This window comes from Antechinus flavipes, chromosome 3 (genome assembly GCF_016432865.1).
Source record: "Antechinus flavipes isolate AdamAnt ecotype Samford, QLD, Australia chromosome 3, AdamAnt_v2, whole genome shotgun sequence".
Taxonomy (NCBI): domain Eukaryota; kingdom Metazoa; phylum Chordata; class Mammalia; order Dasyuromorphia; family Dasyuridae; genus Antechinus; species Antechinus flavipes.
Window position 1 is genome coordinate 557,168,253 of NC_067400.1, and position 25,017 is coordinate 557,193,269.

At 33.4% G+C, this 25,017-nt stretch overlaps 1 protein-coding gene across 2 annotated transcripts; it reads left to right on the forward strand.

The window, feature by feature from the left end:
• Positions 1–14,497: 14,497 nt before the first annotated feature.
• LOC127555348 (olfactory receptor 52B2-like) lies at positions 14,498–21,787 on the forward strand. Of its 2 annotated transcripts, XM_051987580.1 has the most exons (3): positions 14,498–14,509; positions 15,047–15,122; positions 20,883–21,787. In XM_051987580.1, exons 1-3 carry the CDS (start codon positions 14,498–14,500, stop codon positions 21,785–21,787), a joined length of 993 nt encoding a protein of 330 aa, XP_051843540.1. The 2 variants fall into 2 exon arrangements, with proteins under 2 accessions (XP_051843540.1, XP_051843541.1); XM_051987581.1 differs by lacking the exons at positions 14,498–14,509; positions 15,047–15,122 and having other exon boundaries at positions 20,840–21,787.
• The last annotated feature ends 3,230 nt before the right edge of the window (positions 21,788–25,017 follow it).

Below are 25,017 nucleotides of genomic sequence, written 5' to 3' on the forward strand. Positions count from 1 at the left end.
GTTTAATATATATTGGATTATTTTGCTGTCTAGGGGAGGGGAGAGATGATAAGGGAGGGAGGAAAATTTGGAACACAAGGTTTTACAAGGGTGAATGTTGTAAACTATCTTTGTATATATTTTGAAAAAAAAAAGGCTCTTATTAAAAAAAAAAAGAAAAAAAAGGAGAGGAGGGAGAGAGAAAAAAAACTGGAACTCAAAAATCTTGTAAAAATGGATGATATGTAATTGGAGAAAAAATAAAATATTATTTTTAAAAATACAATCATACAACTAGCAAATGTCCATAGTCATGTTTGAATGCAGGTTTTCCTGAATTTAGTTCTGGTAATCTGCCCACAACACCACATAGTTGTCTATTAGAAGGAAGTTCTAAGGGAGAATTTTGTGAATTGTGTGTATGTGTGTGTGTGTGTCTGTGTGTGTGTGTGTATGTGTGTGTGTTTATAAATACAGGGGCCTTCAGAAAGAGAATGGAGCATGGGAAGGAGGGACTATCAATAGGGATGCTAGAAAGAATCCTAATGTTAACAATATTATAATCCAAATTAAATAGCTACTGTTCTCTGCCTTCACATAGGCCACAGAAACCAACCACTCTAGTTCAAGAAGTTGTTTTCCACATTGTTTTGCTTAGGAGACAGGTAACCCTAGAAAAGTGGGCCTAGATGGAATCAGAAAGACTTGAGTTCAAATATTTGCCTCAGATAGTTCCTGTGTGATCTTAGGCAAGTCAAGTAATTTCTGCCTCTGTTTCCTCTTCTGCATAATTGGGATAATAATAGAAGCTACCTCCCACCTTCATTTTTGGTGGAATTATAAACTGATTTACGCATTCTGGAGAATAATTTGGAAATATGTCCAAAGGGCTATAAATCTGTGTATACCCTTTGATCTGGTAATACCACCTTCAGGGATGTATTCTAAAAAGATTTTAAAAAAGAAATGACCTATTTGTACAAAATTGTTTATAGAAGCTCCTTTTTGTGGTAATAAGGAATTAAAAATTGAGAGGATGCTCATCAATGGGGGAAGGGCTGAATAAATTCTGATATGTTATTGTAATACAATAATGTTGCACTATTAGAAATAAAGAATGAAAAAAAAACAGAAATGAAGAAGGGAATAATTTTAGAAAAACCTGGGGATATTTACACAAACTGATGTGAAGTGAGAAAGACCAGGAGAATAATATGCATAGTAATGCAATATTATATGATCGTCAACTATAAATGATTTGTTATTCTCAGAAATATAACTCAAGAAAGTTCCAAAGGATTTACAATAAACAGTTCTTTTTTCTTGTTTTTTTTTCCATCTGTTTCCTTTCACAATATGATTACTATGAATATATCTTTTTCATGATTACAAATGTTGACCTACAACAAATAGCTTGATTTCTCAGAGAGGAGAAAAAAGAGGAAGAATTTGGAACTCATTTTTAAAAAAAAATAATGTTAAAAACTAATGCAGACAAGATTAGGAGGGAAGCAATAAAATGGGAAAACATTTTTACAGTCAAAGGTTCTGATAAAGGCCTCATTTCTAAAATATATAGAGAATTGACTTAAATTTATAAGAAATCAAACCATTCTCTTGAAACCATTTGATCGATGGTCAAACGATATGAACAGACAATTTTCAAATGAAGAAATTGAAACCATCTCTAGTCATATGAAATGGTGCTCCAAATCATTATTGATTAGAGAAATGCAAATTAAGGCAATTTTGAGATACTACTACATGCCTCTTAGATTGGCTAAGATGACGGGAAAAGATAATGATGAATGTTGGAGGGAATGTGGGAAAACCGGTACACTAATACATTGTTGTGGGACTATTACTATGAATCATTCTGGAGAGCAATCTGGAACTATGCTCAAAAAGTTATCAAAGTATGCATGCCCTTTGATCCAGCAGTGCTACTACTGGGCATACTAAGCCCGTATGTGCAAAAAATATTTGTGGCAGCTCTTTTAATAGTAGCTAGGAACTGGAAATTGAATGGATGTCCATCAATTGGAGAATGGTTGAATAAATTGTGATATATGAATGTTATGGAATGTTATTGTTCTGTAAGAAATGACCAGCAGGATGAATACAGAGAGGACTGGCAAGACTTACATGAACTGATGCTAAGTGAAATAAGCAGAACTAGGAGATCATTATACACTTCAACAACAATACTATATGATGATCAATTCTGATGGATGTGACTCTTCAACAATGAGATGATTCAAATCAATTCCAATTGTTCAGTAATGAAGAGAACAAGCTATACCCAGCAAAAGAACTATGGGAAATGAGTGTGGACCACAACATATCATTTCCACTCTTTCTGTTACTATCTGCTTGCATTTTTGTTTTCCTTATCAGATTATTTTTAACTTTCTTTCTAAATCCAATTTTTCTTGTGCAGTAAGATAACTATAAATACGTATACATATATTGTATTTAACATATACTTTAACATATTTAACATGTATTGAACTACCTGCCATCTAGGGGAGGGGATGGAGGAAAGGAAGGGAAAAGTTGGAACAGAAGGTTTTCTAAGGGTCAATGTTGAAAAATTACCCATGCATATGTTTTGTAAATAAAAAAAAATTAAAAATTAAGTTCAATATTTTTCCATGTAATTAAAAAAAAACTTTTTTGTTTTCAAAACATATGCATGGATACTTTTCAACATTTACTCTTGCAAAATCTTGTGTTCCAAAATTATTTTAATCCCTCCCTTCCCTTCAGCCCCCCAGATGACAAGTAATCCATTATATTTTACAAGTAATTGCAAGAAAATAAATTGTTATTTTAAGGGGAGAAATGTCAGTAATACTAAAGACCAAAATGAACTGAGCCTTATTCTGAATTTTAGGGACAAAATTTTTTTAAAAAGAAATTTTAAAGTTAAAGTTGGGGATAATTAAATTAAAATAAGGGATAGGGTCAAAGAATGGGATGTCAGCTACTTTAGGTTAATGAAGCTATTGATAATAGATGATAATGAAAAAACATAACTATTGAATTCTTATTTTGTTACTATTATTTTTATGAAGGATAGCAGCCTATTTACTCTCTCTCTCTCTCTCTCTCTCTCTCTCTCTCTCTCTCTCTTTCTTTCTCATTGGTATCTTCAGAACTTGGCAGAGTTCCTAGCAAATATTAAGTACTTAAAAATGAAAGTTCAAAGTTGTTAGATGTGATTGTTATGGAGTTATAGAAAAATATGGAAAGACATATATGAACTGATGCTAGATGAAGTGAAAAGAAACAAAAGCTCATTAAGTATAGGAGCAGCAATATTGTAACAATGATCCACAGGGAAAGATTGGCTATTCTAAGTAATACAATATATAACTCAGAATATAATTCTAGATTGCTCTCCAAAGTGATTGGATCAATTCATAGTTATACTTACAATGCATGAATTTTTTACATCCTCTCCAATGTTTCTCATTTCCCCTTTCAATCATTTTTAGACAATCTTACTTATTTACTTTTAATGTTCTTTTTTTTTTTTTTTTTAAATTTTGAGTTCCAAATTCTGTTCATCCCCCTACCTTCCCCCCACTGAGAAGGCAGGCAATAAACCAATTATACCTATCAAATCATTAAAACATTTTTCCATATTAGCCATATTAAAAAAAACAAGAAAAATAAAGTGAGAAAATTATGGTTCAATATACAATTAAAGTTCATCAGTTGTCTCTTTGGAAAAGGATAGCATTTTTTTCATCATGAGTCTTAGAATTTTCTTTGATCATTGAATTGATCAGAAGAGTCAAATGTTTACTATGAGGGAAATATTGGCCCTCATATAAATAAAGATATTTATATCACCAAGCATTATATAGAAGGTGAGTTATATATAGCTCTTTTTTTACCTTGAAAAACAATTTATTTACTTATTTTGGCCATAGGTTACTTTATTTTTTTTTTACTTTATTTTTTATCTATTTCAAGTTTTGCACTAGAGAAGTCATCTTGTGTGTGTATATGTGAAAAAGAGACATGCAACTATTCACTTTATTTTCTATATAATGCTTGGTGATATAAATATCTCCATATTATGCAAACTTATATTTATCAGATTGAGAATTCAAAGGATAATTGAGGGAGGCACAGAATTTAAAGACAAATTAGGGTTAATACAGAATATTTTAGAAGAGAAACACAATTTTTAACGAGAAAACAGATTATATCCACAGAGTAGGAACTTATTATTTTACCTAAAAGCATTAAGGTTTTTCAAGAACCAAGATAATTTTCTATAGTTCCTCAGAAGAAGCAATATCCAGTATGGCCATGTTCCTCTTCAATAATGTCAAACTCTAGAAATACGATTTAAAGGAAAATTCTAGAATCCTGTTCCCAAACCAAAAAAAAAAAAATGAGAATTTTAAAACTCAACAATTCAATTCATTAAACATTTAAGATTAATTTAAAATTATCTCTTCTGAATCTATTTCCCAGGTCAGATGTATCTTCAGTGAAGTTGGGGATTTTTAATCATTTTTACTAAAAAGACCAGAATTAAACAGAAAATGTTATTCATTAACAAAACTCAAGAAAAGTATTAAAAGGTAAACAAGAAAGAAAAGAAAAACATTATTGAAAGGTTAAATTGTTTACATTCCTACATGAGAAGACAGTACTTGTAATTTGAGAACCATATCTTTTATTAGGGCAGTTAAAAGGGATATACATAGAGAGTTTAGGTATGTTGACTTTGATGTGATGATATTTTTTAAGGGATATTAAGGAGTGGAAAAATTATTGTAATGGGGGAAAAGGAAGGGAGAGTTAAAACAGAATAAATTAGTGGCGCAAAAGACCTGTTAGAGTAGAGGGAAGGAAGAGAGAGGCATGAACATTGTCTAAAGCTTAATCTCATCAATTTTGGCTCTGAGAGAATAACATATGCACTAAGGTAGATGTAGAAATCTATTTTGCCCTATTGAAAGAAGAAAGAAAAGGGAGAGGGTAGAAAGAATAGAATGCTGTAGGAGAAAGGAATAAGGAAAGAGAGGTGGGGTGATAGAAAGGAGCATAGGCAGTTAATCAGAAACAAAACACTCGTGAGAAAGGACAGAGTGGAAAGAGAGAACAAAAATATATACAAGGGAGAAAATAGGATGGAGGAAAATACACAGCTGGTAATGATCACTGTGAATGTGAATAGACCAAAAATTAATTGCTAATTAAATAATCTAATCTTAATGAGTAGATGAAACAACAAATCATAGAAACAATCAATAATTTCATCTAAGAGAATTACAATAATGAGATAATATACCAAAATTTATGGGATGCAGCCAAAAAGAGAAGATCAATGAATTGGGCATGCAACTAAAAAAGCCAGAAAAACAACCAAATTAAAAACCCCAAATTAAATATCAAATTCAAAATTCTGAAAATAAAAGGGGAGATTAATAAAATTGAAAGTTATAGAACTATTGAACTAATAAACAAAATTAAGAATTGATTCCATGAAAATACCAAGAAAATAGCCAAAACTTTAATTAATTTGATTAGAAAAAGGAAAGAAGAAAATGAAATTGCTAATATTAAAAATGGAAAGGGTGAACTTTAGACCAATGAGAAGGAAATTAGAGTAATACGTAGGAGCTATTTTGCCCAATTCCATGACAATAAATTTGATAATCTAAGTGAAATGGATGAATACTTACAAAAATGTAGATTGCTCAGATTAACAGAGGAGGAAATAACTTACTTAAATAATCCCTTTTTAGAAAAAGATAATCAAGCAAAGTATTAATCAACACCCTAAGAAAAAAATCTCAAGGGTCAGATGGATTTACAAATGAATACTAACAGACATTTAAATAACTATTAATTCCAATACTATGCAAACTATTCTGAAAGTGTCCTGCCAAATTCTTTTAATAACACAGTTATGGTGCTGATATCTAAACCAAGTAAGATCAAAATAGAGAATGAAAATTATAGATGAATTTCCATAATGAATGTTGGTGCAAAAATCTTAGCAATAAAAAACATTAGAAAAGAGATTAAAGCATGTTATCACCAGGGTAGTATCACCATGAGCAAGTAGCATTTATACCAGCAACGCAAGACTGGTTCAATATTAGAAAAAATTATTAGCATAATTGATTAAATCAATAACCAAACTAACAGAAATCATATGGTTTTCTTAATGGATACAGAAAAACCATTTGACAAAATCCAACTTTGCCATTCCTATTAAAAACACTGAGAACATAGGAATAAATGGAGTTTTTTTTTCAAAATGATCATTAGCATCTATCTAAAATCATAAACAAATATTATATATATATATATATATATATATATATATAATGGGAATAAAATAGAAGCATTCCCAATAAGCTCAGGGGTGAAATAAGGTTGCCCAATATCACCATTACTATTCAATATTATGTTAGAAATGTTAGCTTTAGTAACAGAAGAAAAAAAATTAAAGGAATTAGAGCAGATGATAATGAAGAAACAAAATTATAAATTTGCAGATGATAGGATGGTACCTTTAAAGAATCCTAGAGAATCATCTAAAAGACTACTAGAAACAATTAACAACCTTAGCAATGTTATAGGATACAAAATACATCCATATAAATCATAAGCATTTCTATATGTTACCACCAAAATCCAGCAGCAAGAGATACAAAGAGAAATTCCTTTTAAAGTCACTGTAGACAGTATAAACTATTTGGGAGTCAACCTGCCAAGACAAAACCAGGAACTACGAATACAATTACAAAACACTTTTCACACAAATAAAGTCAAATCTAAACAACTAGAAGATTATTACATATTCATGGGTAGGCCAGGCTGATATAATAAAAATATATTAATCTATTTATTTGATGCCATACTAATCAAACTGACAAGAAATTACAAAAGCTATAAAAATGATAACAAAATCCATCTGAAAGAACAAAAGATCAAGAATGTCAAGGAAATTAACAAAAAAAATGCAAATTAAGGTGGCCTAACTATATCAGACCTAAAACTATATTATAAAGCAATGGTGATAAAAACCTTTTGGTATTGGCTAAGAAATAGAGTAGTTGATTAGTGGAATAGGTTAGGTTCACAGGATCCAGTAGTCAAAAACTATAGTAATCTAGTGTTTCATAAACCTCAGGTTCTAAGATAAAGACTCACTATTTGTCAAAAATTGCTTAGAAAATTGGAAAATAATAGGACAGAAACTAGCATTGACCAACACACCTAACACCCTACACCAAAATAAGCTCAAAATGGGTTCATGATTTAGACATAAAGAGTGACACAAATAAGCAAATTAGGAAAACAAAGGATAGTTTACCTCTTAGATCTGTAGAGAAGGAAGGAATTTATAGTCTATGATAAATTAGAGTGCCTTATGAAATCCAAAATGGATAATTTTGATTATATTACATTAAAAAGCTTTTGTACAAACAAAACCAATGCAGACAAAAGTAATTAGAAAGGAAGCAGAAAACTGGGGAAAAAAATTATATTCAAGGTTCTGATAAAGGCCTCATTTCTAAAATATATAAAGAATTGATTCAAATTTATAAGACTATAAGCCATTCTCCAATTGATAAGTGATCAAATGATATGAACAGATAATTTTCAGATGAATAAATTAAAACTATTCTAATCACATGAAAAAATGCTTTAAATTACTATTGATTGGAGAAATGTAAATTAAGACAACTCAGATATATTACCTTATACCTTTCAGATTGGCTAAGATGACAGGAAAAGATAATGACAAATGTTGGAGGGGATATGGGAAAACTGGGACACTAATACATTATTGGTAGTGTTAGGTACTGATCTAACCATCCTGGAGAGCAATTTCAAATTATGCCCTAAGAGAGATCAAATTGTGCATAGCCTTTTATACAACAGTGCCACTACAGTATCTGTATCCCAAAGAAATCATAAAAGAGGGGAAAATATCCTGTTAAGGAACAGAACTCTATACTTAAAAAAAGGATTCTTAAAAGGTGCTGGTAATGGGCTGAAGCTCGAGTTGATGCACTGAGGTCCCAAGCACATGAGGCTGAATAGTAATTGGACCATATTCTATTAATATATATGCTTGGAGAAAGAATGGCCCCCACCTACTCTTTGTGCAAGTTTTGAGGTGTTGTATGGGAAATGACATAGGGACGATTTTGGTGGGCGGAGAGAGAGGGGCAGAGGGAGAGGCAGAGAGACTGCTGGTTGGGTTCATATCGCGGCTGCTCACATTCCTATCACCATCCCCCTTCACCTCCACAAAGAATAAAGATCGAAGATTTTCACTTAACCTGAATTCCTGACTCCAGCTAATTTTAAAATACAAGGTCATCACAGGTGCTAACTCAATGGGATTGATAAGACAATGGTTATCTACTTTAGCATAGTGATTAATAGTTCTCTAGTTCAGTACATGTACGTAGTACTTAATATAGTTCTACAAGATTGACACCTATTCTACAAGATTCAAATCTTTGATGATGTAATTAAAATAGAGCATATAAAACTGGGACAAACTCATCCAGGGTGGGACTAAGAGACAGATTCATTCCATCATCCACCTTTGTGGTGGCTGGAGGCTGAAGCACAAGCTCTCAGACTCAGAAAGATTTACTCCATCTCACACCACCATGTGCCTCTTGCACTTCCCTAACTGAGGCCAAGGCCAGTCTGAAAGGCTCTCCAGAAATCTGCCTAGCCCCAGGCAAGGAGACAATGAAGAATTTGAACTATATTCCTGATTATTCTCATGGTTATTACTGAACTGAAATGAAGGAACCAACAAGAACACTGCAATACTCATATGTGCAAAAATGTTTATAGTAGCTCTTGTGTGTTAGCAAAGAATTGGAAACTGAGTGGATGCCCATCAACAAAGATATACCTGAATATATTATGGCATATGAAAATAGAGGAATATTATTGTTCTATGAAAAAAATGATGAATAGGCTAATTTTCAAAAAGCCTGAAAAAATTTACATAAACTAATGCTGAGTAAAACAGGCAAAATTAGGAAAACATCATATATAGCAATGACAAAATTGTGTGATGATCAACTATAAGACTTGACTCTTCTTAGCAATTCAGTGATCCAAGGCAATTCTAATAAAGTCTGGATGGAAGTGCCATTTACACCCAGATAGAAAAACATGGAGACAAAATGCAGAATGCTGCATATTATTTCCCCCACCTTTTCTTCCTTCTGTTTTTTTCCTCATGGTTTTTCCTTTTTCTCCTGATTTTTTTCTTCCAACATGACTCATATGGAAATATGTAAAAAAAATTATATATGTACATATATATGTGTGTGTGTGTGTGTGTGTGTAACCTAAAAATAAAATAAACAATTCAACAAACAAACAAATAAATCTCAAAACTCTAATATCCAAATGATGGCATATGTATACCAGTCCTGTGAGACTTAAATGAGATAATACATGTAAAGTGATTTGCAAAAGTTACAATGCTACAAAATGGCTTGAATTTTTATGACTGTTATTACTATTATTACTGCTATTATTATTGCTTAGAATCATCAGGCCTCTAGTCTAGTCCATTCCTTGAGCCTTCTACAGTATTCCTGCTGAGTCAAATGATCTTTATAGAGCAATACAGAGCTTGATGACTGATGTTTAATAATCAAGCTCTCAAAAATTATGTACACATAGACTTTCAAGTTTAATCTGTATTGTTGACACTTTCTTATTATAACAAAATGATAAATCATATTCTGAAATGTAATGATTGCTGATTTATAAAATTCCATTCTCTCAATGAAAAATTCCAGTGCACATCTGAATCTATCCCTTTAATGTAATTTTTTTTTGAAAGATTGCACTTATTCCAATGTGGTGCACTTAATTCAGAACATTGATAAGCTCACTGAGTTGTGCACTTTAGAACAAAAAGTAAAATTTCTCTTCATAGGTATACTTCAGAGTCTGTCAAATGTTCATTGCAATCTGCTTACTGTAATCATATCTTTCTCCTTTTTAGAAGGGTTCTAAGATTAGAAATATATTCATCTAGGTGGCATCGGGTCCAAATCAGAAATACTCAACTTCATATTCTGCGTTAGAGAACTACAAGTGATTTAACCCAGGCAACACATTTAATTTCTTTATCTCTCAGTTTTTTAATTTCTAAAATGTGCACATTAATGCCTACTTCCTAGGGTTATTTTAAGAACATGAGATAATGTTATAAAAGACTTTGCAAACCTCAAAGCATCATACAAATTACTAAAAATAGTCAAAAGTCAGTGAGAATCAATAATAAGAAAAGCAGGAGATGCTAGAGTGATGCTGCTTATGGAAGAAAAATTAAAATGTTCTAATAAAAGTAATAATCTTTTTCTTACAGTCTGGCTCTTACGGCCATTCCTGTGAGGAAATACACCATAGTTTTGTGCATTAGGAGTTTTACTGGGAAAAAGCTATGGTTGCTTAAGGACAAGAGAACTCTAATTAAGAAGCCCTTTAAGACCTGGGATGATTGGTAAATACATCATCTCATAATTTTTTACTCATTCCTCCTACTCCCCATGCATAAACAGCTCCCAAAATCATCAGGGGACTCAAAAGGAAGAAATCAAGCAAGTTAAATCAAAGATTCTCTAGTGTTATTCTCTAAAATTTGTTAAATTGGGTTGAATTGACTTGTCCTTGGGGAATTATTAACTAGGGAAGACAGTTTCAGATCCTAGACAGCCTGAGATTTTCTGTAAGGCTTCTATAAAGGATAAATAGTTCTTCAGCCACTCCCACCAGATCAGAAGTCTCTGTTGCTGCCTTGCACTTTTATCTGTGGTGTTAGTAAAACCATGAAGGGAGGTGAGTGAGTCACAAGGGCTAGTGGATGGAGACAGCTTTAAAAGTCCACGGAAAATAGACTTTCTTAATTGTTTAATTGCTAGAAGACTCTGGTTGTTGATAGAATCCATTCCTAAGTCCATCAGGTTGGGCTGGTATGCAAGAGAAATAGACTTGTTTTTCTTTGGTCAAAGTTTTGTTTTGTTTTTTGGTTTTTTTGTGTGTGTGTCCTCCTTTCTAGTCAGACAATGTATTGGTAGGGAAATATCCAAGATTCCTTCTTATGGTGATCAGTTTCTCCAAGGAACCTCTCTGATGTGTATTCCCAGAATTCCAAAATCTCAGAGCTGAAAAGGACCTGAAAAGTCATCAGTACATCTTCTACTGCAAAAAGACAACATCCCCCTTAAATGATAACCAAGAATCTAAAAGATGTCTTTGGATTCCAAATGCAGTCTATGGTGTTGACCTCAGACATTTTCGAGCTTTGTGATCCTGAGCAATTTACTTATTTTCTGTTTCAGTTTCCTCATCAATAAAATGGAGATCATAATAGTCCCTACATCCCAGAATTGTGAGGATCAAATAAGATAATATTTGCAAAGCACTTAATATAGTGTTTGGCATATAGTAGGCACTTCATAAATATTTGTTCTCTTTCCTTTTACTGCTGTCCCTGGAGCCAATCAGAACCAATCAAATTTCTTTTTTTTTTATAATATATTCTTTCAAACTAGCACTAATTCAAATAGTGAAGAAAAGTTCCTGAGAATGTTTGGCATGGGAAAGAGAATACTTTGGAGGAGAGAGGTTGGGAGTAGGGGGGATAATTGTTGAACCTTTCAGTTGCATTAAATTTTTTGTCACCCTATTTCAGGGTTTTCTTGACAAATATGATTCTGAAGTGAAATTTGAACCAGGTCTTCCCGACCCCAGATTTGCTGCCCTATCCACTGTACTACTGAGCTTCCCTGGGAGTATAATATCTATCTTCAAATATGTGAAGAGTTGTCCCATAGAGCAGAGATTAGGCTTGTAGGGGAGATATGGCCCCAAGAGCCAGAAAGCTTTGCTTTAAAGATATAACTGTTTAACAACTGGTTTTCTAGGGGAAAATGTGCAAGCAGTATATTTTTAAGCATAATCTGCATACTAACATTTTCTTCATAATTTTGCTAAGTCTTAACACTCATAAAAACAAAAAAAAATCAACCTCCAATTTGGTTGCCTGCTGATTTCTTAGATGTTAATATTCACATAGAAAATATAACAGTCAGCCTTCATCTTGGTTCAAGAGCTGCCTGTCTGACACACGCTGTCTCTGTGACCCTAAAATCTCCATGGTTTTGCTGACTCTCTAAAACTAGAATTCTAAAGAAAGTGCTAACTGAAAGACTAGGGAGAGTTTCCTCACCCAGAAGTTGTCTATACCAAAGAACTCACCAGTCCATTTTCGATCCCCTTACTTGAACAAATTAGGTAAATTAAGAGGCTAATTTAGGCTAGAAACAAGGATGTGCATCCTACAATTTAGAGCTATTCAGAAGTAATAGGGGATGTAGATAGGACTATGAGACTACTGAGGACCCTTTCATCTCTCAAATTCTCTGATTTTTTGAGGTCATGGGGATCCCTTCTCATCAGAAGTATTTAAGAAAAGAATGGATTAACACATTGACCATATTGTAAAGATGATGTTTGTTTAAGAAGTCACTGAACTAAATGACACCTGTCATTCTTGAAACACTGAGATTCTCAGATTCCATAATAAACTAATCCATTTGAATGTAGAGAAAGCCTCTTGCCATTTGAGCATAGAATTTAGAATTAGAAGAGTTGAAGTTGATTCCATTTGGGTAATAATTGATTATTTGATCTTCAATAAAATAATTTATCTTTGAATTTCAGTTTCTTCATTTGTAAAGTGAAGTTTGGGACGAGATCTTTAGGGGCTTTTCTACCTATATAGTGATAGAGCAGACATGTGCTGATGGAGGAGTATTACAGAAAATACCCAGAGTTCTCTCCCCATCCCTGCTTTTCTAAATGTCATCTATTTTCCTAACAGTCCTCTGAAGAAAATCTGTTAGGTTCTAGGCATTGTGCTAAGGACTGGAATTTTAAAAAGGAAAAAATCAGTCCCTGCTCTCAAAGATCTGCAACTCAGAAAAAGGAGCTTCAGAGGGTGAAATTCATGTTTATGATGGGGTAGGGAAGAGGAAGACAGAGAGACTTTCAATGCCCCTCACATCACAATGCCTATGCAATCATCAACTGTTCCCAGCTCCTTTGGCAGCCATCAGTACTAAAGCTCATGTATCATTTTCCTTGAATTTAAAAGAAAATTAAAAGTTTTTATTATGCAGCGGGGGAGGGGAATACAAGATTAGGTTTAAGGCATTATTTCCTACCATTGGATACTGATTGAAAGCAATTTGTGAAAAATCTTTTTTTTTTTTTTTTGCTTTGTTTTGTTTTGGTTTGGTTTTGAAATTTTTTAAAAATAGAAATGAGCATTTGGCTCAATTCTGAAAATTCTCTAATAACCCCAAGACTTCTAATTCCAGGGAGAATTGGGTTCCAAACTTTGGAAGATCCTGTTAGCTTTCAGAGTCAAACTAGGTTAGAGCGATTTATGTTTTATTAAGATTATTAATAATAAACAGGAGATCTGGAGGGCATAATGAAAAGACAGGGAAGAGTAGGATAGGAAGTCAAAAAAGCTCTCTACAGGAATAAAGCTGATGTGGATAGGTATGGAAAAACAAAGACTGGTGATTAGTAGGATAGATATAAGCAGACTATCACTCATTACAGGCATTTTGATTGAATAAATTAATGATTTAATAAATGAATGGATAGATAGATGAATGGATTAAAAGATATTTATTAAGTATTTAGTGTGTGTCAAGCTCTGGACAACACTGTGGATACATACAGAGAAAGATAGATAATACTTGCCTTAATAAAGCTTACATTCTGTATTGGACTACCTGCCATCTGGGGGAGGTAGTGGGGGGAAGGAGGGGAAAAGTTGGAACAGAAGGTTTTGCAAGGGTCATGTGTTGAAAAATTACCCATGCATATGCTTTGTAAATAAAAAGCTAAAATTATAAAATAAAATAAAGCTTATATTCAAAAAAAAAAAAAAGGGAAGAGCACATATAATGGAGAGGAAAAGTTGGAAAGCAGGGAGAAAACAGTGGGGAAAATGTTAACACCACAGATCACACTTCAACATATGTTGTAGGTACATATTGTTTTCTCCATAGAGGCAATTGTTTATATTTATACCCTTAATCCAAGTCTTCTTGGCTCTTAGGCCATATTTTTATTCACTGTAACTCCAAATCCTTGTACCATGGAACAATTTTTCAAGCTGATTTTTATGTAAAGCTTACATTTTATGTAAGTTAACATCCAAAATCTAATTTAATGCTCTTCACTTGGCAACATAGCCTGGAAGTAGCTGAGAAATAGGGGGAGGAGAAGGGTCCGGAATTGAATAAGATAAAATGAAAGAACACTAATCCTAGCTGAGCATGCCAGGAATGAGGATGCTGAAGAGGCTGCATAAAGGCAATATGACTAGGAAGTGGAGAGCAATAGTTTGTTACTTCCTTAATTGTAGAATTGTTTGTTACAGCTCTGGTCCACTGGGTCTGGAATGGCAGAAATTGTGTTTAGAAGGTATAGGGAACTTTGTACATGGTAAGATTTCTAAGGCTCTGGAAAGGACAAAAAGGGGGAAAAATGCCCTGCTGCTCCCATGATTACCTTTCTCCCCCTCCTTTCTCCTCCCTACTTCCCATCATAGCTAGAATGTTGTTCTCAAGGGACTAAGACTTTGGAGTTCTCAAACTCAGAATCCCCTAGAGAAGAACCTCCTGGGTATGATGATTTTACTTTTCCTTGAGCAATATATTTGTTTAACATGAACAAAAACAACGATCAAATCAAAAGTTGATTGTTAGTTCAGCTGACATATATATAGTTAACATCCAAGATCTCATTTAGTCTTCCCAATATCTCTAAGAGGTTGTGTATAGTTTGGTTATTATCATTCTCATTTTCTAAATGTAGAAACTGAGGTTTAGAAAATTGTTAATTTGCTCTCAGGTTTTGTCATAAAGGTCTGCAGTGGTGAAAGATGAAATTTGTTATTATTGGACTCAGAAATTTAAACCAGATTAGTCATACAATTAGTAAGAATCAGAGTTCTGTTCAGAAATCAAGTCTTCTGAGTAATATGAACAATCTTTCTGAGACTGCATTGTTTTTAATTGGATGCAAAATGCAAAGAGATATATTTCTTCAACACAACACAAGGAAAAATTTTCTAATAATCTGAGCTATCCAAAAATGCAATGTGCTGCTTCAGGAGACAGTGAGTTAATAAGATCTCTTATTTATAGGTGGAAGGTGCCTTAAAGACTGTCAAACAAAATCCTTTCATTTCACAGATGAGGAAATTGAGTCTGGGAAAGATTAAGTGACTTGTTTAAGCGCTATAAAGCTAATATGTCTGACATAATTTAAAAACACATCTTCTAGTTTCAAATATACTTTATTCACTACACCACTTGGCTACCTTCATAGTGAACTTGAAGGTCCGTACAATAGTCATTTATTAATTGTTTATGATACACCAGGCTTATGGTATATGCTAGCATTTTACAGATATTACCCCATTTTATTCTTTCAAACAACTCTGTGAAGTAATGAAATAGGTGCTATTATTTTCCTCATATTACTGATGAGGAAATTGAGGTAGACAAGGGTTAAGTAAATTACTTATGGTAACATAGCTTATAAGCATCTGAGGCAATATTTGAACTTGGCTGTCCCTGACTCCAAATTCTGCCTCAAGAAGCTACCTGGATCCAGACACTGTATAAGGAAAATTGCCCTTGTACCACTCTACAAGAATATGGTAGATAGTAATATAGTGCCAAAGAGCGATCATGATCTAAAAATGTCATGGGAGACATCATTAAATGAAATAGATGTCTGGAAAAGAAGTGGATTAGTCATCTGGAGAGAGGGAGAGCTAGCTAATGATGTTCAGTCCCTCTGTTTCTTAGATGCTTATGTAAGATCAGATGGTCAAAGGACTGACCTCCAGCACATCTGAAAACCCTCATGATAGGAAATTTCTGGGAGTTCAGGGGAAAAAAAGTAACACAAGATAAAAATTTCTTAGAAGAATAGTTGATTTGTTCATATTACAGTTTGAGGGAATATTTATGTGGAAGAGATCATGAATCCACCAAATTGTCAAAATGTAACTCTTTACTTTCCACTGGATTAGCTTTCTTTACATTACTGTAAACATTTTAAAGTATTTTTTTAAATTAAAGGTTAGCTCTCTTCCATTCCTCATTGTGTGGTAGGGACAGAGAGAAAAGAGGAACTCAAATTTCCCTGACTTTTTTTCCTACTCCATAAATTAATTTTGATTTAACAAAGATAATAGATTACATGACACTTTTTGTTTTGTTTTGTTTTGGCAAGGCAGTTGGGATTGAGTGATTGTCCAGAGTCATACATGTCTGAGGCTGGATTTGAACTAAGATTCCCCTACTTCCAGGGCCGGTGCTCTATACACTACAGCCCAAATTATACTGTTTTTAATATGAAATTCCCTCAACCACCATAGAGTGACAATGTCACTATAATTTGCAGTTACAGAGAATAGGCTGGAGGTACTGAGAGTTTAAGCCACTTGTTCAGGGTCACAGAATGAGTATGGCAGGAAGACCTGAATCTTCTTCCTATTTCTGAGGCATGATTTATAGCCTTGAAGCCACATTGCCAATGGAGTATGTGATACAAGTTTTATTTTGAAATATAACTCCTAACAACCATAGTATCACCAATTGTCAGAGCTGAAAAGAAATCCAGATAACATCCCATTTCTGAACATTCATTATCATGGTCAACTATTCTAACCAAGACTTCTGAGGAGGAGATATTTGCCTGGGCAGTTCATTTTCATATTTGGATCTTATTCATTTTTAGGAATATTTCCCTCACATTAACCAAAAAAATCTCTTCTTTGCAACTTCTGCACCTTTAGAAGCTGCATGGCAGAGAGGAAAGAGGTCTGGCTGGAAGGCCTGCAATTGAGTCTGAATTCTAACAATTACAAATTGTATCACTCTGAACAAGATTTTTATTTATTCCATGTTTCAGTTCTTTGATTTACAGTCTGAGCATTTTGCACTATATTCCTTACAAGGTGGTCAAAAAAAAAAGTGCTGTGACCATATTGCTTGTGCATCCCCCTTTTGCACTGACATTAATGTTTCCTTTGCATTCAGTAGTTCTGAGTTACAGTAGGACTATGACTTATCAGTTTCTGGGCACCCTATGGTGAGTCTTCAGGAATGGAGGACCACCGGACTGCCTAAGGAGAAGATTAACTTACCTTTTTGAAAACAGGGCGGGTTAAAGCTCTTATTTGATTACTGTTGGAATATACCTTTGTTTGGCCACTTTTAAGCTGATTAATAGAAATAGAGAGACTGAAGAAAAGAAAATGAAAAGAAAAAAAGGAAGAAAGGAAAGAAAAAGAAAGAAAGAAAGAAAGAAAAAGAAAGAAAGAAAGAAAGAAAGGGAAGGAGAGAGGGAAGGAGGGAGGAAAAGAGGGATGAAGAAAACTTGGTTAATCTTAAACTTCAATCTTTGTTTGCTAATTTGTTTGATTTCCTCTCTGATTCCTACTTTTCTACAATGCTTTAGATGGTCCTTAGAAGTTTCTATGTCTTTAAAACTTTATCTCCCAATTTGAGTAGGATAGTCACCAAATTTGGTTTGATGACCTCAAGACTAACATATGGCATGTCACCAGGCCCATACTCAAAACCTCTCTGATTTTTTGGAATCATACATCTTGAGTCAATTGATGTTTTAGAACCTTTGAGATAATGAGACATCAGAGAACATTTTTGGAGGAGAAGCCAAAGTGCTAAGTGATTATTAGTTAATACCATTTCTCTGGTTCTGTCCTCAAGGATCAAGCAGAAAAATATTATTCTTATATAATATAGTCTTTCAAATACTTCCAGATAGCAGTTATATCCTTCTCATTACTCTCTCTTCAAGCTGAAGATCCCCTGGGATGAACATGTTTTAGAACAATTAATTTGTTATTTTTTATTTCCTGTGACTCAATTTTCCTGTACTGTTAAATATTGAATTATGCTCCCTAAGAAGCATAATATAACTTGCACAAATGTTATTTGCCAGACATATTGTCCTAATTAATGTTTTGTTTATTTATCTTTCATGCTATAAATGAAATGATTAATTTAAGTGGTTGAATGCCAATTAAAAATCAGAGATGATAGCTAATCATTATTAATAAATATTAATTTATAATTTCCAAAAAATCATTTTTCTAAACTCAATTGTTTCAAAAATCACAGCTCTCATTTATATTATAATTTACAATTTGCTCTCAATAGTCAATAAACAATTACTAAGTACCTTCTATGTACCAGGCACTGAGCAATAATCAGGTATAAAAAAAAAGTGTCAAAAAGTGCACTCAATGAACTCATCATATAAAAGGGGAGATACAAAAAAAAAAACAACAACTATTTTAATAAATGCTTTTAAGTGAAAAATAAAAAAGCAAAGTTTTCATTTGCTTGCTTGTTCTTATTCAATCACCACAATGGCTCTACAAAGTTGGTGCTATTGTTTTCATTTTACAATTGATGACAGAGGCTGGGTGCTAATAAGGGACTCATGCAAGGATACTTGGCTAACAAGCAGCAAAAATTTGTTATCTTTCCAAGGTCATTAATCTATGTGAAGCATGGAAAAATGCCTCCCTAATTTAGGAGCTGGGAGAGATTCATTTAAATCATTTGACTCAGTAGCAGCATCTTAGAGATGAGGGAAGGAGGCCATCAAAAAATAAATGACTTGTTTGATATCAGACATGTATTAAGTCTTTTTGAACCTACGTTCTCTGATGGCAAATCCAAGTGGTTTCCATTAAACCACACTATTTTTTTTGTTTTCTTGATGCCAGAGAACAGAACTAGTAGCAGTAGATGGACATAAACTGCAGGAAAAAGATGGGGGAAAGAGAAAAGATGTTGATTTTTGATGGTGATTTTTTTTTTGCTCAGTAAAAAAGAAAATAAAAACATTATTTATTTTGAAACACCCAAAAGATCAGTGATTTGTGTAGAGAGTTAATACGGTTTCCTAATGTTTTTTCTGCCTTCACACTGAAACTATCCAGGCATCGGTGGGAGAATTACCTGGAGTACAGTGTAGGATTCCTGCTCAGGTGTGTGCTAGTCTAGATGCTTTCTGAAATTACTTTCAAATTTGAAATTCTTCAAATCTGTGATGAGATAATTTAGCCCAATTTTATATCCTCTCACATCACTCCCTTTAACAGGGTAGAATGCAAAGTGCCCAAGCTTTCTCATAGCATTCAAATCTTGTTAACTTATAAATGTAAAATAACCTTGTGAGAGCTACACTCATTCTTTAAATTTTTCTCAGGTATCAGATATCAGGTTTAACTTGGTAGGGTTAGACAAAGGTTACCTCCCAATTTTGCTATATGAATTATCTGTCTTTTTCACATAATTATAGAATCTCAGAATTTATTTCAAGAAATGCCTATAATTTTCCCTAGATCATAGCTGATATGTGATTCAATCTTTGCTTGAAGACTTCATGTTTCCACTAAATCTTCAACATCCCCACTTTCCTCAACAGATCATCATGTGGCATTAAGTCACAGTCCTTTACCATTTTGTTTTTTCTCCCTTGGGTACTGTTTGGTTTATCAATGTTCTTCCTAAAATGTGGTGTTCAGAGCTAAATACAATATTTTTATCTGAGGAGAGTTCAGAATACTCTGTCTGTCTTAACTGAAAACTAAGATTTCATTAACTTTCTTTGCAGCAATTTTAACTCTTGACTTAGAGTGACCTTGAGGTCCACTAAAACCCTAGTGTATCTTTTCAGATTAATTACTATCTAGTTATACTTTCCCCATATTGTTATGGTAAAATACATAACAACAAACTTTGTTAAAAAGAAAATGTAGAATAATCGTGATATAATGAGGTTTAAGACTATATCAAACAATTTACAGGCCTGACAAGTTGTAACTCTTTATGTAGAAAAAATACTTGGAATCATCAAGATGCATGGAAAATACAACTATATTGTGTATTCATTAAGTATAAGGATTTATGAAGGAAGGAAACAAGCATTAATTAATCATCTGGCATGTGCCTGGAACTGTGCTAAATTCTTTATAAATATTATATAATTTGATCCTTACACAACAATACCGGAAAGTAAGCCTTACTCTTATTCTCATTTTATGGATGAAGAAACTTGTCCAGAATCACACAGTTAATAAGTGAAGTCAGATCTGAAGTCAGATTTTTCTGACTACAAGCTCAATTTTCTATCCATTGACTATACAACCTAAATGAAACAAAGGAAGTCCTATACTTAATTTTTAATGACCTATGTGCATTTGTACAAGTAACAGGTACTCACTTTTGCATTTGTTTTTGTGTTTGTCTTGTTTTGTTTTATTTTACATTATATTTTAGTGAAAAGAACCCTCCTTTTGGAATGAGGGGACTTGGCACTGTTTTATTACCTTTTTCTTGGACAAATGACTTAACTTTTATGTATCTCAGCTTCCTCACATGAAAATAGAAAGATGAGGTGTGAGCAAATGATCTCTATAAGTTTTCTCATTTTAAAACCTATGGGTAATTTTGTATCTATATAGTGTTTAGAAGAAAAATCCATTAATAAAGATGGGTCATGATGACTGGATTCTGGTAAATGGATGGTTACAAAAAAGCATAGGGTTGGATACATAGAAAAGACTTGAGAAATGTTGATGAATTACTTGATTGGATGATTCTCCTTTCTAGCTGTGTGACTCCTCATGCCCTTGGCTGCAGGGCAGACAAGAAGGTAAGTGGATGAGACTAGCCATTTTCAGGATATGTCTGCTCCCAACTTCTCCACTATCAACTATGATATGTTTGTGCTGATCGGCATCCCTGGCCTGAAGCATATGCATCTGTGGATCTCTATCCCCTTCTGCCTGATGTACCTGGTTGCTGCCTCAGGAAATCTCCTCCTGATCTTTGTGGTAGCTCTTGAACGCAGTCTCCATGAGCCCATGTACCTCTTCCTGTCCATGCTGGCATTCTGGGACCTGATCCTATCAACTTCTACCGTGCCCAAAGCTCTGGCCATCTTCTGGATGGATGATACAAACATCTCCTTTGGGGGCTGTGTCACTCAGCTCTTCTTCATGCATTTTGCCTTTGTGGTGGAGTCAGGGATCCTGTTGGCCATGGCCTTCGACCGCTATGTGGCCATCTGCTACCCGCTACAATATACCACCATCCTCAACCACAGTGTCATTGGCAAAATTGGGGGCATTGTAGTGTTCAGGAGCTTTGCTACAGTCTTCCCCATTGTCTTTCTGCTGAAGCGCCTGCCTTTCTGCCGTACCAACATCATTGCCCACACATTCTGTGAACACATGGGGCTGGCCAAGCTGGCCTGTGCAGATATCACCATCAATATTTGGTATGGAATCTCTGTGCCCTTGCTCAGTGTCATGCTTGACATGGTGGTGATTGTTATCTCCTATATCCTCATCCTTCGGGCAGTATTCAGGCTACCTTCTCGGGATGCCCGGCTCAAGGCATTGAGCACTTGTGGGTCACATGTCTGTGTCATCCTCATGTTCTACCTGCCAGGGATTTTCACTGTCATTGCTCAACGCTTTGGCCGGAAAATCCCTAGACATGTCCATATTCTACTGGCTAATCTTTATGTGCTTGTTCCCCCCATGATGAACCCAGTTATTTATGGGGTCAAAACCAAACAGATCAGAGAGAGAGTGGCCCTTTTGTTCTCACCAAAGGGGAAATGTTGAAAGAAACTATAATCTTGGTGGATGGAGATTTGGTCCTGTCTTCTATAATGGTAGGGAGATAAATAAGATGATTTTTCTTCTTACATTGGGACAAACTTCTGTTAGGAATACAGTGAAACCAAAGTTCAGGCTCTGTTTTTCTGGGACATTGTTACCCTATACAGTTGAATGTAATCGACTTTTTAAAGCAAATATTCAGAGAATTCATTATTTGAATGAATCTTATTTCCATATTGAAGAAAAGAATCCTTTTGGAAAAATGTATAGCATTCTAGCAAAAATGAACTACTCTTTGTCTCCAGACTCACCCAGTGGTTCTTGCCTTTGTTTATGCTGCTCCTTATGTCTTTAATGTCTTGGAATGTCTTCCCTTTGCCATTTCCATGACTACCTGTCCTTTAAAATGTACAACCTCTTTCAGGAAATCTCTTCCTGATCTCACTTCTTGGTAAAAACTTTGGCCTTTCCACTCCTTTTATTTATTTTAGTACTTTGGGGGATAAAATTAATGGAATTCTTCTGTATTATTTTGTATGATAACTTTATGTTTGTATCATTTCGCTTTTTAGAGGATAATTTTCATGAAGGGAAGGATGTTATATTATCCACATTTGAACTTTTCATCACTGCCTTAGTGTAGTGTTTTCTGATCATTGCAATTTTTTTGTTTAACTTTTAAAATTTTTTCCCAATTACATTGAAAACAATTTTTTACATTCATTTATAAAGCTTTGAGTTTCAGATTCTCTCCCTTACCCCTACCCCCATTAAGAAAGCACATGAGAAATAACACAAAACATTTTTATAAAGTCACGTTGTGTAAGAAAATATAAATCTCCCTTTCCCCAGAAAAAAATAAAAGTGAGGGAGAGAGTATGTTTCAATCTGTATTCAGACATAATCAATCAGTTCTTTCTCTGGATATGGATAGGATTTTTCATCCTAAGTCCTTCAGAGAAGTTGTGGATCATTGTATTACTGAAAATAGCAAAGTCATTCACGGATAATCATCCAAAAACATTCATTGCAGACACTTAATAAAGGATTGAATTTTTGAATGTCGGATAATGTTGGATAAGCAATTGGATCTCTGAGACAAATTTCTCTTCAATAAAAATATCTGCTTAGCTTAAGTCATGAGTTTTGTGTAAAAATCAGATAAGGAGGAAATGAATCCAAAAACTACATTAAATTAAATTTAACACTACAAAACACTCTCTTTGTGGGATAGTTTATTATCATTATTGTTGTCAGGTTATTGTAATGATTATGATAATGATGATGATGATAACCACTAATTTCACATTGTAACTATGCCTACTTTCTCTTCTTGAAAAATTGTTAATACCTCCCACAACACTGGCCGGGAAGGAGAACATCTTCCTTCTCCATTTAAATTGTACCATGATAAGGAAACTGAATCTGATGAAGAATCCACACTCTCTCTGAAAGTGGTTATACAACCTGTATTGAAAACCTTTAACAATATACCACCTTCTTCTTTTAAAAAAATCTTTTCTTTTATATCCTCTTCATGTTCAAAAATACATATGTCATCTTCCCTATTAGTGAGATATTTTATGTATTGTAATAAAGATTTTTTTAAAGAAGAAAAAAAGGCAGTTCAGCAAATCTAAGACATCATATGTGACTAAATATATGTAGCATTACACACTCATAACTCCTCACCTCTGAAGAGAAAAGAACATAGATCTTGACAAAGCTTTGGGTTCATTAATTAAAACAGTTATGATTTAACCTAATTCTACTACAGCTCATCTAACACATAGGTTTTTTTGTTTTATAAAGGAAAACCTGACATATTCCATGTTTTTCACCAAAATACAATAATATACTATCTATGGAATGTCCCTCAATTATCTCAATTTCTTTAAAGTTTTGTTCCAGTGTCATCTTTTGCATGAAGCCTTTGTGATTCCTTTTAATAGTTAGTGCCTCCCCCTGAAATTATCCTATCTTATGCTTTGCAATTAATCTGTGCTTCCTATGGCTGCTGCCACTAAGCAAATTAAAAACAAAAATCAAATACCTCAATGTATCTCTATACAATACTTAGAAGTAAGTTGTCATATTATCTACATTCAAAAATGTATATCTTATTCCAAACATTAAACTCATTGAGTGAAGTATATTTCATGTTCATTCTTTTGGACTTCTTTTTTTGTCATTGTATCATTTATATCTAAAATCCTTCAAAGTTATTTTTCCTCTATGCTGTTCTCACTGTATTAATTATTCTCTTAATTCTGCTCGCTTCAGACTATATTTGTTCATAGAGTTCTTTCCAATTGTCTTTGAAACTTTCCACTTCATAATTTATCAGGAATCAATAATATTCAATTATATTTATATATTACAATTTTAGTCATTTCCCAACATAATGAAAGCCTCCTATTTTTCAATTCTTGGCTACCACAAAAAATGCTACTATAAATATTTTTGCACATATAAATCTTTTTCCTCTTATTTCTTTGGGAATAGAGGTCTGAGAGTGATATAGTAAAGTCAAAGGTTTTGCACAGTTCGCTATTAAATTTATTTTGTGTATACATCTACATATATGTATATATATATATACATCATCATATATCCTTTCAAATCCTCACAAATTATCTTTTTAATCATTCAGTATAGAATTTTATCAGGAATTGCAACCAAACTCACTAATCTGAAGATACTGCTTTTCTTTTTTTGAAGTTTGGAATAATTATATATTTTTCACCAATAACAATGATTTTTAAATTCATTTTTCCCAGGAAGGACAAATATTTTATTTTTACTTTCTGTATGACTCCACCTCTGTTGAGAAAGAAAAACGAATTGACCAGTTGTGCTGACTTTTCCCCCATTCTAAAAAAATAATATTCTTTATTTGAAGGCTTCATGGGACCTGTGAAGAATGAAAATATGGAATACTATGGTGATGCAAAAATAGATAATCTAAATAAAAACTTATTTTAAAATACATTTTGCATCAACTGTTTGCTTGCATGAACATTGAATTAATATTCAAATGATTAATGGCAATAAAATAATAATTCTGTTTTAAAAAAAGAAAAAGAAAACTCCCATAACAAATATGTGTAATCAAACAAAACAAACAAACTGATCTTGGAGATGTAGAATGCCTAAATTTTTCAAAGTCATGTTTCTTTATGTTATGATTTCTGAGGTTTTTTCTAGATATTGGATTCTTAGATTTAGATCAT

Bases quoted from the DNA above. Each gene is read 5' to 3' on its own strand.
- LOC127555348 (XM_051987580.1), top strand. The intron at 15,123-20,882 runs AAATGCAAAGAG...ATGATATGTTTG, and splicing joins ATTGTTTTTAATTGGATGCA to TGCTGATCGGCATCCCTGGC.